This window comes from Rhinolophus sinicus, chromosome 16 (assembly GCF_057876585.1).
Source record: "Rhinolophus sinicus isolate RSI-liver-muscle chromosome 16, RSI-T2T, whole genome shotgun sequence".
Lineage (NCBI taxonomy): Eukaryota > Metazoa > Chordata > Mammalia > Chiroptera > Rhinolophidae > Rhinolophus > Rhinolophus sinicus.
This window is the reverse complement of record NC_142516.1, coordinates 4,666,556-4,681,915: the sequence shown is the minus strand read 5'-3', so window position 1 is coordinate 4,681,915 and position 15,360 is coordinate 4,666,556. Positions and strand designations below refer to the sequence as shown.

Genomic DNA, 15,360 nt, shown 5'->3' with positions numbered 1-15,360 from the left:
TCTTGCCCCGGCCTCGTGTCAGCCGGACAGAAGTCCTGTTTGTGGAATCACTGGAGCACTTCCGATGTGTAGGAAGTGCCTTTCCCCAGTCCAGCCTGTTTGCTTGTCAGAGCCTCCATCGCAGGACTGGTCAGAGGTCGCTTGCTTCCCATTTGTACCAGCTGTGAGCGCTGCATTTCCGCGGATGTGGCCTGCCATTTTACAGTGAACTCTCATCCTATCTCGCTTCCTGCCCCTTTTGTTTTTTCGCAGTCATCGTCTTCCAGTGGTAGCGTGTTTGGGTCTGGAAACATTGGAAGAGGGGGAGGTTTCTTCAGTGGCCTTGGCGGGAAACCCAGCCAGGATGCAGCCAACAAAAACCCATTCAGCTCAGCCAGCGGGGGCTTCGGATCTACAACCACCCCAAGTAAGTCGAGAACGAGCTTTCCCAGCCCCCTTAAATGTCTCCCATACCACTGTCATCCTCGTGCTGTTGTCAAAGCTTTGGTGACAAGTGCAGAAAGGAAAGGAAAGTTCTAAAGGGCCCATTTAAACTGCCCCAAAGCAGTGTGAGATCTGTTTCGATTTTGTTGTTTATTTTTGTTCCTTTAATGAGATGTCCTATAGAGTCATGAAAGGACATCCGAGCTGCAGGGAGAGGGTTGAAATGAATTAGGATTGAAACAATGCAAGCAGACAGGCAGAATGAGACAGAAGAGCAAGCTGGGGAAGCTTGGTGAAGACGCATCTGCATTTTTGTTTGCATAGTACTCTCTGAATTTGCTTTAAAATTCAGCTCCTATAGAGAAATGTAACCCAGACGTTGAAGCCTTCATTAGTTCTCATCTCTTACCTGTTTGTCTTATTTTCAACTGAAGCTGTGTCTTTCTAATGGCACTTTCTTCTCCAGCTAATTTTTTAAATTCTTTGTTGACTTGTCTCTTCATGGTTGGAAATGAAAATTTGTTTATTTCTTTAAAAACTGTATCTTGGTGCTGATGGAGGCTGAGATGGGAAGTTTGGGACCTGTCATCTTCATCGTAGCTTCTCTCATGGAATATGCTTTGCAAGAGGCTTCTCTCATCTGTTATTCTGTACGAGACCTTAACAGATGGAGAGCTGATGTCCCAGACAGGACAGGTATTTCCTTAACATCAAGGCTCATGTAGTTAAAAGCAAAACTCTATCCTGAGTCTCCTGGATTCACAGATCTGGTATTTTGATGTCACGGTCCATCTGGTGATACAAAAACAAAGATTACAATCCAGAGGCATTCCGCTTAACTTGTGAAATTATATAATCAGAACTTTTTGTTCTTCAGCTTCCAGTCTGCCCGGAGGAGTTTAGGATCCTAGAATGAAGGAGTCTTAGAAATCGAATCTAGTAGTTTTCAAAAACTGTTTCTGCAGATGAACACGTAAGCAGGATCCTGAGTGGCAAAACATAAAAACGGGGTACCCAGAAGCAGGGATCCGAACCAGATACGCTTGGGTGGCTTCCCCGTCTTTTTTCCAGCTGCCAGCACAGAGCTGCAGGGCTCCACACACGGCCTTTGAAAACATGCTCCTGCACAGCGCTCTGCACTGTCCAGTAAGGAATTAGCCCCAGTGGGCAGGTGATTTGTTTTTGAAGTCTCAAAACCAGAAAGTGGCAGACCTAGAATTCAGCTATGTCTTACATAACGTCCCAAGCAGAGCATCTGACACAATGGGCACTGGACCGTGTGCCAGTTAGAAATGTGGGTTTATCTCGTAGGTAGGTGACCATCAGCAAGACTGTGTTACTAGCCCATATTGTTAAAACTCAGCTGTTGTATCCTTGTAAAAAACTCCCTTCCTCCCGGCTGATCATCTCAAATGCCACAGCTCCTACCTGTCAAAGAATCGCCTTCTCTCACTGGTGGCTTGGAGCTGGCTTGCACCGGTCCCCGAGAGCCAGCTGGGCGCACCTGTCTCCAGCTCCGTTTGGGGACATCAGGGAGTATTTATTGACTCCATGGGCATAAGTGGACAGCACTACGGTCAGCCCCCACCCTCTCCCAGCCTGTTTACGGGCTCGCCATCCTTTCTCATTCTTTCATGCTGGTTTAAAACAAGCACATCTACCTTGATACCAGACAGCTGCTTGTCCTCGTCTCCTACACGCTGGCAGTTGTAACCCAGCGGTGCCTTTTATGCTTAAAGGAAGTTGAGGTGAATGTGAAAGGGTACAGGAAAGACTGAGCCTTTAATTTATTTTTAAAAATGAAGTGTATGGTTTGCTAGTGAAAGCAAACCACTAGCAAACCATAGTTTTGCCCCTATAGGAGCCCCTATAGCCCCAACGACCAAGTACAGGATAAGAGGAAGGAGCTAGCATCATCTGGGGCGGCCATTGTCCTCGCCACAGAACGAAGAGCTTTCTGCACGTCCCCAGGGCAGCCTCTTGCTCCTCGGGCGATTGCAGCGCTGGTGCTTTGCAGCAGCACTTCCTGCGCCGTGTGGATTGACTCTCCTGCTTCTCTTCCTGTCCCTTCAGCACTTTTTCCCCTGCCTCTTCTTGTTTCCCCGTCGTCATCGGGGGCATCACAGTAGTCTCCAAACTCCTCTCTCCACGTCCAGTCTCCTCTGGAAATCCATACCAAAGCGAGCGTCTGAAAACACGGCTTCAATTTGCCGCTGTCCCTACTCAAAACCCTTTGGTAGCCTCCCCCTGACTGTAGCATAAAGTGCAAACCATCTCCTTCGGTGGAAATTTCAGGGCCCTCTGTGAGCTGGCCCCAGTGCTTTTCTGCCTTTGACTCAGGTCCCCCCACACCTTCCCTCTGCTTCGGCCAGTCTGTCTGCTTGCTGTCTGTCCTTCACACATGAACACCGCCCCCCACCCCTCCCTGGTTCAGTGCTCCCTCCACCCCACCCATCTGAACCTGCCCTTCCTTTAAGGGGGGATGTAAGTCTCTTCCTCTGTGCAGCTTTACCTAAAGGTCCCACGTGCCCACTGTGAGTTCTCCCAGTCTAGAATCTGCCACCCTTGTATTCTGTTCCTTTATGAGACATCAAGCAGAAGTGAATTCTTTATTGGTCACCTACTGTGCCGGATGCTCAGTGTATGTGGTTGATCACTTCTTACAACAATACTTTTCAATGTGCCCGTCCTCGTTGTACCGATAAGGACATAGGTTCCGAGAAGGGATGTGGACTTTCGGTGGTAACAGCCATTGCGTGGCGCAGCCGCGGTTTGATCCAGGTCTGCTTCCCAAGCTGTGGTCCATCACATCGCCTCCTGAGACCTTCGTCGCCATGCCGTGTGACGTAACTCCTCCCAGGCGTGCCATCTGACAGCCCTGTGCTCAGTCCTTATGGCATCACGCACGTTCTTGCAGATAGATATCCGACCGAGCACAAACTGAGCAAGTAGCAGTTACTTTGTGGCAGGCCCCAGGCTGCCTGGTCCCAAAGCAGCCCTCTTCAGTGCTGAGAAGTTACCAGAACTATGTGATAACCGAGGACAGACCGGGAATACTTGCTTGGGGTTGGCACGCTCTGTAACCAGTATCCCACACTTCATAAAAGTTTCTCCTGCCTTCCCCAGAGATTCCACCCAAGCTCCACTGGTAAGCCTTGGGGTCGTTTAAAATCTGGCACCTCTGGGAGTTGGTGCCTGCAAGAACCTGCTACCTCCTGGCGTCTTGTCCAAGGACACTGGTCACTGGTCACAACCATGCTGAGCACACTCTTTCCGTGCAAGGTGACAGCACTGTTTGATGAGAGGCTTTTGGGCTCTTGAGGCTCCCTCTGCAACTGGTTTTTAAGACAATCTCTTGGAAAGGACGATGGACCAGAGCTGCTTGAGAATCCCTTTGTCAGTGTGTGTTGAATTCTTGTTTAGGGACCTCAGACCTGCGGAATGACATGGGACCTGGTCTCTGTGATTTTATTTACTACATTAAATTCATATTAAGTGTAATTTAAATTTGGTCAGACCCTGGTGTTACATGCTGCTAGTGTTTTTGCCAAATAAATGACCAAAGAGGATCCCTGTGCCAACCAGCAGGGTGGAAGCCCAGCAGAGGCCAGTTTCACTGTACTTGTCACCCCCCAAAGTGGAGGTCAGCGGACGCCTCTGCAAAGACAAGTTTTCTTCCTGGCTAGCTATTCACAAGCGAAGAAGAATCTCCACAACGAAATATTGTTGCAGCAACCAAATATTCTCTTATTTACCACATTTTCAAGAACTAGAGACCGTGTCATTTTGGTGCCATTAGGAGAGACCCGAGAAACACGTTGTTGGCCATAGAAACAGAAGCAGACATCGTTTTATGCAACTTTGTTTCAGAGCCACTTAAATAAATCCTAACAATTTTCAGTATGCTGGGCTCCTTCTGAGACCGCAGATGACAGCTGTTACAACTTGAATTGTTGAATTCTCGTGATCTTTGCAAAATGAAAGGATTGCATCCTCTGTGTTTTATGATATGGAATGTGACTGGGATATGGCAGGAGGAGAGTTAAAGAAACAGAGTGGAAGTTCTGTTTCCTGAGGAGCTACCGTAGGTGCTCTACACGTATTACGTCATTTATCTTCACAGCACTTTGCATGGTCACATCTGCCAGCCCCGTGTTATGGGTGAGGAAACTGGGACTTAGAAGGTCAAGGCCTTGCCCAGTGTTCTACTTACGAGGTGTTCTAAGCCGGGTCTGACCACAGAACTCACGCTTGTTCCACTGTAATATGCTGTGAGCACCTTAAAGACAAGGGGTTCTTTTTCTTTTTTAAGATTCTCATCCAAATATAGCGAACATACAATATTACATTAGTTTCGGGTACACCGTAGTGAGTCAACGTTTATAGACCTAAAGAAGTGATCACTGTGAGAAGTCCAGCAGCCATCAAGGCAAGGGATTCTTAAAGAGAGAAAGGGGTAAAGAAGCCCGGAGACTTCTAAATGTTCTCTGACCTCTCAGGAAGTCGTCTCTCAATACTCTCCCAGTCAAATCATTTCACCTCTGCTTTGATTCTCCAAGAGGGGATCTGGCCCCTAATCGTGCCCTTTAGTTTGCTGTTTGAAGTTTTGCTTCATTAGCAGTGACACAGTGAGAAAATTGCCGTCCTCCATTCTTGAATTTCCGTTAGAGGAATAAGTGTGGAGCCTGTTTTCATCTCCAGTGTCAGATGTACTGCCATTGAAGAAATCAAGTGAAACCTCCAGCTCATCAAGGGAGAGATCAGACTGTTGAAGAGGCCTTCACCAGGGGAGAAGTCATCATGTGGTACCCGAAATGAGCGTGATGATAAGGAACTTGGGAACCACTCCCACCCGCTGTCAGCGCCTGACATACTCAGAGCCAAGCTCCCAAACTGTCGGCAGCAGTTTTACAGAGCAGGTGACCCTGTCGTCCGAGGCTCTGTGTCATGGGTACCTAGAAATGTCAGGTGGTCGTGTCCCTAGGATAAAGCTGCTCGCTTCCTAGGTTGGAAGTCAAGCATTGCAACTGGAAGTATTCCGAGTTGCATCTCACACTGGGGTGGGATTGGCCACAGAGCAAGATGGGAGACCTTGGCTTGGACAGACCTAGTGGTGGGCCACCTCGTCAGGCAGCTCGACCCGGAAAGGAGTTACTCCCTCCCCTGCTCTCCCTTTCCAGCACCTTCACGGGGAGCCCCTGACGCAGGGAAGACTGGCCTTCGCAGACGTGCACACTTCTCACCTGGTAGCAGTCGGTTCTGCGTTTCCCCGCAGAGCGTATCGTTTCAGCCGCCTGTTTCTGCCTCTGTCTTGGAGTGTCCGCGCCATTTGCAGATAGTTTCCCAGCCTTATGGTGGAGACAAACTCAGCAAACATACTTCTTACCCATCTTGGTGTTTAGTAGTTTCCTTTTTTCTTTTAATTCTTAGAGCGGATTCAGTGTGTATGTGAAGGAATGACCCACTAGATATGCATCTAAAAGGTTGGGGGGCCTTAGAGGAAATTGACCTGAGGCCTTGCTGGCCTCTTTCACGTTCTTGGAACATCCCATCAGACCAGAAGTAGGAGCAGCACGGCCTTCCTTGTTTCGTCTGCCGTTCTCTGAGAAGACCAAGCACCAGCACCCAAGGCTGGACGTGACCATCACAGCAGAGTGCTGGAAGCCGTCGTGCTTGGTTGGGATTTGCTCTAACTTCATTTTCTCTAGTTTGACAAAATTTGAAGTTGGTCATCATGTGAAGAGATCGATGAAAACAAGCCTTATTTCTCACAAGAAACCAGTCTGATGTGAAGCTGCTGTGTTGGCCCTCTGTTGGTCGGGGGCCTGATACCTGTGGAGCACACGTGCATCTCTGCAAAGGAGCCTCTCCGTTGCAGCCTGCCCCTTGATTTGGGGGCAGTCATGCCAAGACATCCTGAGCCTGGGTACCAAAATGATTAAAAACTGGTCAAGACTCCCACACAAATTAGAGAAGGTGTCCGTGTCTCTTCAGCTCGGCTCCTTTGAATCCCAGAATCCCCTGTCACTCCCTTCTCCCAAAACACCCAGCTGAGGTTTCTTCCTTCTCTGTTCTAAGAAGTAAATAATGAACGTTTCTCTGCCTCTGACCTTCCTCACCCGTCTCTCATCTCTGCAGATACCTCTAACCTATTTGGAAACAGTGGGGCCAAGACATTTGGTGGATTTGCCAGCTCGTCATTTGGAGAACAGAAACCTGCTGGCACTTTCAGCTCTGGAGGAGGAAGTGTGGCATCCCAAGGCTTTGGGTTTCCCGCTCCGAATAAGACAGGTACTCAGGCACTTACTGGCCATGCTTATTTTTATACATTGCGTTCACATGTGCGTAGATATCTGGCAGGAGATCTCTCTAGGGTTCTTGAGGGAGTAGGATTGGAGTGTGGATAAAATGACTTCCCCTCGATTTATTTGTGTATTTATTGAACATCTGCTATGTTCCTGACATTTCCAGGTCTCCTAGACGTGTTAAAACCACAGAATGAATGTAAAATGTAACCCTTAGGAGAACTTAGAGTCTTCCTAGGGAAAAAAAACACTGTAAATATTTAGCAGTCAAGTGCAGAACAACCAAAGTAAGGGAACATATGAGAAAGTGATAACTAATATAAATAAGAAAGCATCCTGAGTCAAACATTGCTTAGGTGCCCATTACCTGTTGTGGGCAAGACTGCTTAATTGCTTATGTCTATATCATGTTGCCTTCTTTCCCAAATCACTTTTTTTCTTTTAATTGAGTATAATATACATAAATACATTAGATATACAGGTCCATATACAGTATCTGAATATTCACATAGCATAAGTATACAGCTTAATTTTCACAGTTGGAATATACCCATGTAATCCAGAACAAAGACCATTACCAGCACTGCTTTTTATCCCAGCATTACTTTTAAAGTATATGTTTATAATTGGGTGACTTTTTGTAATCATGTGTTACATTTATAATTAAACTTTTTAAAGAACAGTGTATGTTTGGACACAAAAACGTACTTCCTTTCTGCCCACTGCCTCTCTATCCTATTTCTGTCTCTGAGATCTACAGAGGGTCACCTTCCTGTCCATTGCATGGAAAATTGTGTGAAAGGATTTGTTTTTAAAGATGGTGGCAGAGGGCAGGGGTGTTTGCTGAGGAAGCAGTTCTTTAAAGCCAACTCCTAGTGTGTGAGTAGGCTTCTCCCCCTGGTGTTGGCAACTGCAATTCCCAGAATGCCAAAGGAAGGATCCTGCCTGCGGACCAGACGTACAGGTGGCTCTGGCTCAGGACTGCCCCAAATTAGTATCTGGAATTCCCCCTTTTAGCGCCCAAACTGCCGTGGTCTCCACATGCACTGTGCACCTTCCCTCAGACCTGGGACTTGGGGGAGTTATTCTTTGGGTGCCAGTTTTTGATACTCTTCCTAGAATTTAAAATTGACTGGAAATGAGCACTGCCGCTTTATTTTGCCCCCAACCTTCCCTACAGTGAATGATTTAAAAATGAAAGGGCTACAAAGCTCTCGTTCCTAGTCAACAAGGTAAATATTATTAGACTATAAGATCTTAGTTCGTTAATCATCAAGACTTAATATATATTTTTAAGGAAACTGATGTTTTCTTCAACTCGTGTTTTTCTCCTATGCTGTTCCTTATCTTGGGATCAGATCCCATTGGATTTGAGAATCTGATGCTTTTACTTTTTCAGTCTTAGAGAAAGTGTACCTTGTACCTAAGCAAGTGTTACACTGCTGGGAGAACAGCAGCAGGTAGCTGGTTGGCATTCCGGGACTGGTTCATGCCAACTCTGTTGTTAACTGTACCAGGATGCCAGCATAGTTGGGGGGGAAAAAGTGTATCTTCCCACCTTGGAGAATATTTTTCTGACTTGATTATTTGCCCCATGAAACCATCTAAATTGAGGACTCTGAGAAAGCTACCTGGCAAATGCATAAGGTGAATGAACTAGCCACCAAAAAGGTGGAGGTGAGGGTAGGGGGAAACCTCCTGTCCCTGTGCTTCCGGAACCTTCTCTCTGCCGCAGAGTTGAGTCAAACTTCTCAAAACTCCTTCTATAGGAAGTGGTGCCTCAGACCGTAAGGAAACGCTGCTTGAAATAAAGGAGTCAGCCTTCCTGCCGAGGCAGCACAAAAGCCCAAGGCGTCAGGATTACCGCTTTTTGCTCTCAGAGGGACTTTAGATGGATGGCTTGGATGGGTCTTTGAAAAATTCCAAGTATGCATCCTCTGTCGGCACAGTGGCATTAGAAAATGATCCTGCTAGAAGTGATTTGAGGAGAGGACAGGCTGACAATGACCTTGCTGCCGTCCCCAGTCCACTGGGTTCACCCCACGGCTCTGATGCTGGAGTTGCTGGATTTAGTGGCAGTGGAGGAAGGGAGGGTGACACATAATGGTTAGGTGACAGGTAGTCTTTTGAGTTACTCAGACCTTGTTCCAATCCCAGCTCTGCCGTTTACCAGTTAGCTAAACGTAGACAAGTGACATTTCTCCAAGCCTCAGTTTCCTCACCTGTGATGTAGGAACCCCAGGTTTATTGGGGGTTAAAGCAAGCTGTTGGACAGCACATGGCACCATAGTTGGCATAGAAGGGCCCTCAGTAAATCAGAGATTTTATTATCATTGATGATTAGTAAATTTCTGTTGCTTCTGGAGAAGAAAATCATGAAAATATGGCATCTAACAAAATCAAACCCCTCTTAACATCAGGTGTGAGTTGCCTGTCTCCAAAAATAAGACCAGAACAACCAGTCTTTTTCACTTAGGTTTGTTGGGTGTGTGTGTGTGTGTGTGTGTGTGTGTGTGTGTGTAATCTCCTCCCCTCCCCTGTCCAGTTTACTTTCTGTGTCATTGTGACTTCTCGTTTTTCACTCACTTTCCACCAAGAAGTCTTGAGTAATATGGAGTACAAGGCACTAAATAAAGCCCTGTGTGTCTAGGAAGAAAGCGTAACTAGATCAGTGATCAGTCTTAAATAATTCATCTGCAAGGGTTTTTAGCACTTTTTTTTCCAGTCTGTTATATTTGTAACCCAACAGTCTCCATTATCATGGCTTGGAATTTCACTCAAGGTTTTAAAATACAGAATGTTAACCCAAACATGAGCCTCAGCAGAAAGTATCTTCTCAATTGTGCAACCACTACGAATGGTGAATAAGCAAATGATTGAATCATGAAATAATAGTTCACTAAAGAATTCAACTGACAGCTCTTTCCTGGTTCAGGTGTCAGGAGCTTGAGGTGGGATTATGCGTCTAATGAGAAGGCCTGATTGATCCCTCTCCACGAGATTCACTTTCTGAAAGGGGCGAGAAGCACGTCCCTGCCCCTTGAGGCTGATCACCTCCTTGCTTGCGTGCGCCAGGCCACCTTCGTTCCCTTTAGAGTGTAGCTCCTAGGCCAATACTCATTTTAAGAAATACTCCCCCTTAGAGCACATTTCTTGTACTGTTTTGTTCCTTTCCGTTCAATAGACACTAAAGGTCTCCGCTGATAGCCTAGAATGATTTAAACAGTATCTCAGGGTTTGGGAACCCTTCTCAGGAACAGACGGGACAGTCGGGGAAGGAGGTTTGACTTCCCGCCTGATGGGCGTCTCAGCCAATCAGAGGAGGCTGCCTGGGGCACACCTGACCCTTTTCTGTAGGATGGCTGCCCCATGTTCACGTGAGCAGCAGGGCAGGGAGCCTGCAGAGGGAGTCTCGGACTCTGATGGCTCTCCTCACAGCTGATTGGTTATTTTATCACATTTACACAGCAGCCTTCTTCCAGGGAAGAAATTCGGTGTGCTTTTTTTAATTGAGGAGTAGTAGTTCCTGACTGCAGAAAGCTTTTTTGTTTTTCCCGCCACTGCCCCACCCCCCGAGAAAGCATTTTTTTAAAAAATTCTTCTGGCCAAAGAGAGAGAACGAAAGACTTGGTGAAAGATGTGCGAGCCATTAGCTTTAAATAAATAAAAAGCCTGTGGCTGAGCGCCAGCACCGTGCGGCTCCATCTCTGCTGTAACCCAGTCAGACTCTCCCTGCGAGGGGACTTGGAGCTTCTGGTGTTGTCATGTGGGTTTCCATGCAGCTAGCTGCCTTGCCCATGTGGTGATGAGTAATCAAATCTGTCTGTCATCTTTGACAGCTGGGATTGGAGTTTTTGAGAATGTTTTACAATGAGAAATCTCAAAACAGAGCAGAGGGGCTGAGAAGGGACCTGAAATGCACCACGTTGGTTCTTGGTGGCGATCTGATTTGATAAGACTTGGAGCTAACAAGTCCATCTTACCTCTGGGAGGCGCTGGGGATCTCTCAGGCAAACATGGGGCCTGCTGGGTTCTTAGACTTCCAAGGCGCTCTCCTGAGGGGACCCCAGACCTCTTTGCTAGTAGTGGGGGGAGGTGGTTTGGTGGTTTGGGTCACTTTGGTTTGGTTTTAATTATTGTCTTGCTGATAGAACAAGTGTTGCCCTTAATTCTTTGTATCTGGATTGCTAACATATTTTCCCTTTTTCCCTCCCTCTTTTGATTTGGTTTCTCACTGCTCATTGTCTTCTTTTCCTGTCTCCTTCTTTCTTTCTCCTTGTTTGTTTGCCTCTGTTTTGCTCAGGTGGCTTCGGTGCTGCTCCAGTGTTTGGCAGCCCTCCTACTTTTGGGGGATCCCCTGGGTTTGGAGGGGTGCCAGCATTCGGTTCAGCCCCAGCCTTTACAAGCCCTCTGGGCTCGACGGGAGGCAAAGTGTTCGGAGAGGGCACTGCGGCTGCCAGCGCAGGAGGATTCGGGTAAGCCCCCTGGGGACGGGACCTGGGGCACCCACAAGCTCAGGCCAGCCAGGAGCACTGGGGCACACAGCTCTTGTTTTGAAAAGGAAGTGCTTGCATTTTCTGTCCTCTTGACTGAGCTGAAGGCCCCTCCATTGAACTCAGCCAACAAGCTGCTCCAGAGGATTCCTCTTCTCCCTGGGGAAGGAAAGCTCGTTCCTTCCGAACCACACTCCTCGGTGTACATGAGTGGACACCAGCTGTGTGGCCGTCCCCTGCTTGTAGAGTACTGGGTGGCAGCCCCCTGTTCTGGTGGAGCTAACTGATTGGTAAAGGGAGAAAAGTAGTCCTGCCATGGCTGCTTTGTAGCCGTGATCCTCCCTAGTGTGATAACCGCTGTTAGGAAGTTCGGAGTGAATAGAATAGTTCTCCCCAGATCCTTTCGTTTTGGGATTGGTGTGCGTTCAACCATCATCCATGAGCACACAACCCCCGTGTCGCCTGCTCCACTCCAGAGCCCCACAGTGGGTGTTCAGCCGCAGCCCCCTGGCTGGCGTCCGTGCCGGGCACTCACGAGCCCCCTACACATTTAAGTCTTTATGAGCGTCACGCGCCATTCGAAGCTGCTCCTATGGCCTTGTGTACATCTTCACTTGAAAATATCCTATTAGGCATTTGCTTCTGAGGGCCCCACAGAATCAGTCTGGTAGCCAAAACCCCAAGGAGAAAGTAGCTTTCCCCACACCACAAAGTCCCAGTAAAATCCATGTGGTCATGAATACAAAGTGCTTCGTCCCAGGGAGGGATTGGGGTCTGAAATGAACATCTGATAGATCTCGCCCTCGGCCGTGGCTCAGGACCGGGAAAGCTAAAGATCTGGGGTTGGGGGGCGGGGCGGGGAGGGGGCTTTGTGTTGGGGACTTTGTGTTGGGGAATCGTCAGGGTACTAGAATGAGTCTCGATGAGGTGATGTACCATCTCTATCTTGAAAATACTTACGTTCTTATTCATACCCACTCCCACCAGGAAAGAACCTGGTGTGGGAACGTTGGCAAGTTTCAAGGAAAGTGAGCAAGTTGGTGTCTTGCTTCTTGGATCTCCCGTAGACTACTGGGTCTTTTAAGTTCCCCCAGGACACCCCAAGAGTTAAAGTTAAGGGAGAGTTGGGACTGACTGACACCAGTGTCCTTGGCAGGTTTCGAAGGACACCAACCTCTCCAGTGACCACCCAGCACAGAGTGCTACAGGGTCGCTGAGAGGTGTTTTGGGTGCCTGGGAATCTTGAGGTTTTATTTCTTTTCTTTCTTTGACACCAGCTCTTTTCTTTACTAGCAGCCAAGTACCATGTTCTGCGTTGGAGGGGCTCTGTCATAGGTCTCCTCACTGGCTGCGTAGGCCCAGTTTGGTGTGCAGGGCTGACGAGGACTGGCTCCAACAGGAAATCTGCAAAGGAGCCTGTCACTGTCCCCTTTGTTCGGGTCCCTCGTCTCTGACCCCGCAGACATCTGAGGGGTTCCCGCTGTTGTTTGTGAGAGGCCCGAGGCGGGAGTGGGACTAGAGCAGGAGCGTCAGGGCCAGTCCAGAAACAGGACAGTGAGAGCAGGCCCGTGCTGGCCTGTGCGTGTAGAAGACGCCTCACAGCGTGCAGAGTAGACAGGACCGAGACCCAGACAGGAGCTGCAGATAGATACATGGGCAGGGGTTTTCGATAATGAGAAATGCTGAAATGATGGAATAAAATGGAAGAATTACGGGAGACAGAATGAGCAAAAAATGTAGCGCTACTTAATTTCCCAGGGACCTGGAATTTCTAGACAGTGGGAATTTCTAGAAAATGTCACACACAGGACAAGCCGCGTTTCCTGTTGTCCTGTTGTTCCTCCCAAAGTAGAGATGAAGGTTTGCTCTGGGCTCTGGCCTCTTCTTTCCGAGAGGCTGCTGGTTTAAGCCAAGCACATCACCTCGATTCATGTATGTTGTGCCTCCTAAGCCTGAGGAGGCTGGACTGCGGCTTTTGGGCAACAGGGTGACACGCGGCCCCACTAACCACCGCCCGGTTTCTCACTGGCACTCAGGTTTGGGAGCAGCAGCAGTACCACCTCGTTTGGCACCCTCGCAGGTCAGAACGCTCCGACATTTGGATCTCTGTCCCAACAGACTTCCGGTTTCGGGACCCAGAGCGGAGGGTTCTCTGGCTTTGGATCAGGCACTGGAGGTAGGCAGCCAGACGGGGGTCCCTCCTGCCTTTTCCTCCGCAAACGTCTTCTCCCTCCCCCTGCCGCCCCCCCCCCACACACACACATACACCAAGGAAATGAGTACTGTTTACCTGGCTGTTCACTTTAGTATTTTAGAGGCTGAAAGTGCTTGAAAGACAAAATGTTCTTTTTAGGTTTTAATTAGACTTGTGACATTCTGGCTTTTGTTACCAGATAAAGAAATGACTGACTTGATTTTCTCTCAAGATTGGAGAACCCCAAACAAGAATCATCTTACTAGATCTTGGTTTAAAAATCCAAGCCAGCAGACTCAAAAACTAAGATGGAGAGACTTCAGAAAATGCATTTCATTTGTTTAACACTCTCCTTCAGACAGTGGAGTGTGGATGTTCTCTTTTTATCTTTGCAACACACTTGTGAGGCAGAGAAGTTAGGCATCGTTACTGTTTCACAAATGAAGATTCAGACACCCCAAGGGGCCAGTTTGCCCAAAGGGCCAATGGTGAGCAGCACAGCCTGAGACCCAAGGGTGCTGCTTCTCTGGCCTCAAGCAAGAGGAAGCAAGTGGGTGGGAAACTAGAAAAAACATTTTCCTAGCGAAATGGATCTGTGTGTCGCCATGTAGCTAAGTGACAAGGCCTGTGCCAGAGACCCTCAGCCCGCACCGTCGGTGGGGATGGAGGGAGGGAGGGCTGGGCCTGGAACCCGTCCACCTGTGTCCTTCAGGTGTGTGTTTTAACACCACCCTTCTCTTTTCCAGGATTCAGCTTTGGATCATCTAACTCGTAAGTATCTGTGTCCAGTTTTGAGTCATTAAATAAGGATAGAAGAGTGTGTGGTATGTGAAAATATCAGCCTACTAATTCTTGCTTTAGTTGTACATTTTCCTGTAAAAAGCTTGTGCTGGAAGCATGGGGGTTGGCGGCCAGTTTGGGGTTTTGTGGACTTGCCGACCTCGGCAGGAATGTGGCCAGAGGTGCCAGGCCTGACTCTCTCTGGGGCCATGCACGAGAGAGGGTGGGCCTTCCGGTGAGCAGAGACCGGGAGGCATCACATGAGAGCTGCTCTTCCTCCCTCCCTCCCTCCCTCCCTCCCTCCCTCCCTCCCTCCCTCCCTCCCTCCCTCCCTCCCTTCCTCATTTCCCTCCTTCCCTCCCTTTCTCCTTTTCCTCCCTCCCTCCCTTATTTCCTTCCTTCCTTCCTTCTCTCCCTCCCTCCCTTCCTCCCTCCTTCCCTCTCTCCCTCCCTCCTTGCCTCCGTCCCTGTTGGTGTCTCAGAAGCTTCATGCCAAGCCCTGTGTTCCGGGCCCATTAATCAGTCTTCTTCTGTGACCCTCACTCTATGCTTTTGTGTAGAATTGCATGACAATAAAAACACAGTGTGGACTTTGAACACAGGCAGTTGTGTGAGCCCCGAAGCCCTTCCTCGGTCAGAGCAGGAGCTGATCTCCCTCTCCCCGCACTTCCTTGCAGGTCTGTCCAGGGCTTTGGTGGCTGGAGAAGCTGAGTGGGTGTCCGTGTCCCTTTCAGTTCCTGTGACCAACCGGCTTCTCAGCTCCTCTTCACTGAGAAACATTGAAGCGGTCCTTTAAAGTGGTCGTTCTCGTTGAGACACCCCCAGAAAGAAACAGCAGAAACCAGAGCTCTAGAGACGCTTTCTGTTTTATAACTTCATGTTGGTTGTCCCTGCCCCATCCCCCACCCCCGCTATTAAACTGTTTGGTTTGTTTCCATGCAAAATGTACGTGGGTTTTTTGAGCTAAGGAGAGCGGTTTCCTCAATTCTGTGTACAGCCTTCCACTGGCTGTCCCGAAAGTAAGCAGCATAGGTGTCGCTGAACCAGGGCAGTGGGCGGGAGCTTCTCCCCGTCTTCTTGGACTAGGGCTCCCCACAGAGGGAAGAGAGTAAGTGCTGGCCAGTCACCTTTTTGAGGCCGTAACTTGGTGCCTCCTTTTCGTGTC

The 15,360-nt window shown here is 48.6% G+C and overlaps 1 protein-coding gene across 4 annotated transcripts in view; it reads left to right on the top strand.

The window, feature by feature from the left end:
• NUP214 (nucleoporin 214) overlaps positions 1-15,139 on the top strand; it is a 92,003-nt gene extending 76,864 nt beyond the window's left edge. For all 4 annotated transcript variants that reach the window (XM_074331195.2, XM_074331193.2, XM_074331194.2 and 1 more), the window contains exons 31-36: positions 253-406; positions 6,562-6,714; positions 11,032-11,203; positions 13,258-13,397; positions 14,162-14,186; positions 14,873-15,139. In XM_074331195.2, coding sequence (XP_074187296.2) covers positions 253-406; positions 6,562-6,714; positions 11,032-11,203; positions 13,258-13,397; positions 14,162-14,186; positions 14,873-14,906 — 678 coding nt within the window. In that variant the 3' untranslated portion in view covers positions 14,907-15,139. The remainder of the gene's footprint in view (positions 1-252; positions 407-6,561; positions 6,715-11,031; positions 11,204-13,257; positions 13,398-14,161; positions 14,187-14,872) is intronic.
• The last annotated feature ends 221 nt before the right edge of the window (positions 15,140-15,360 follow it).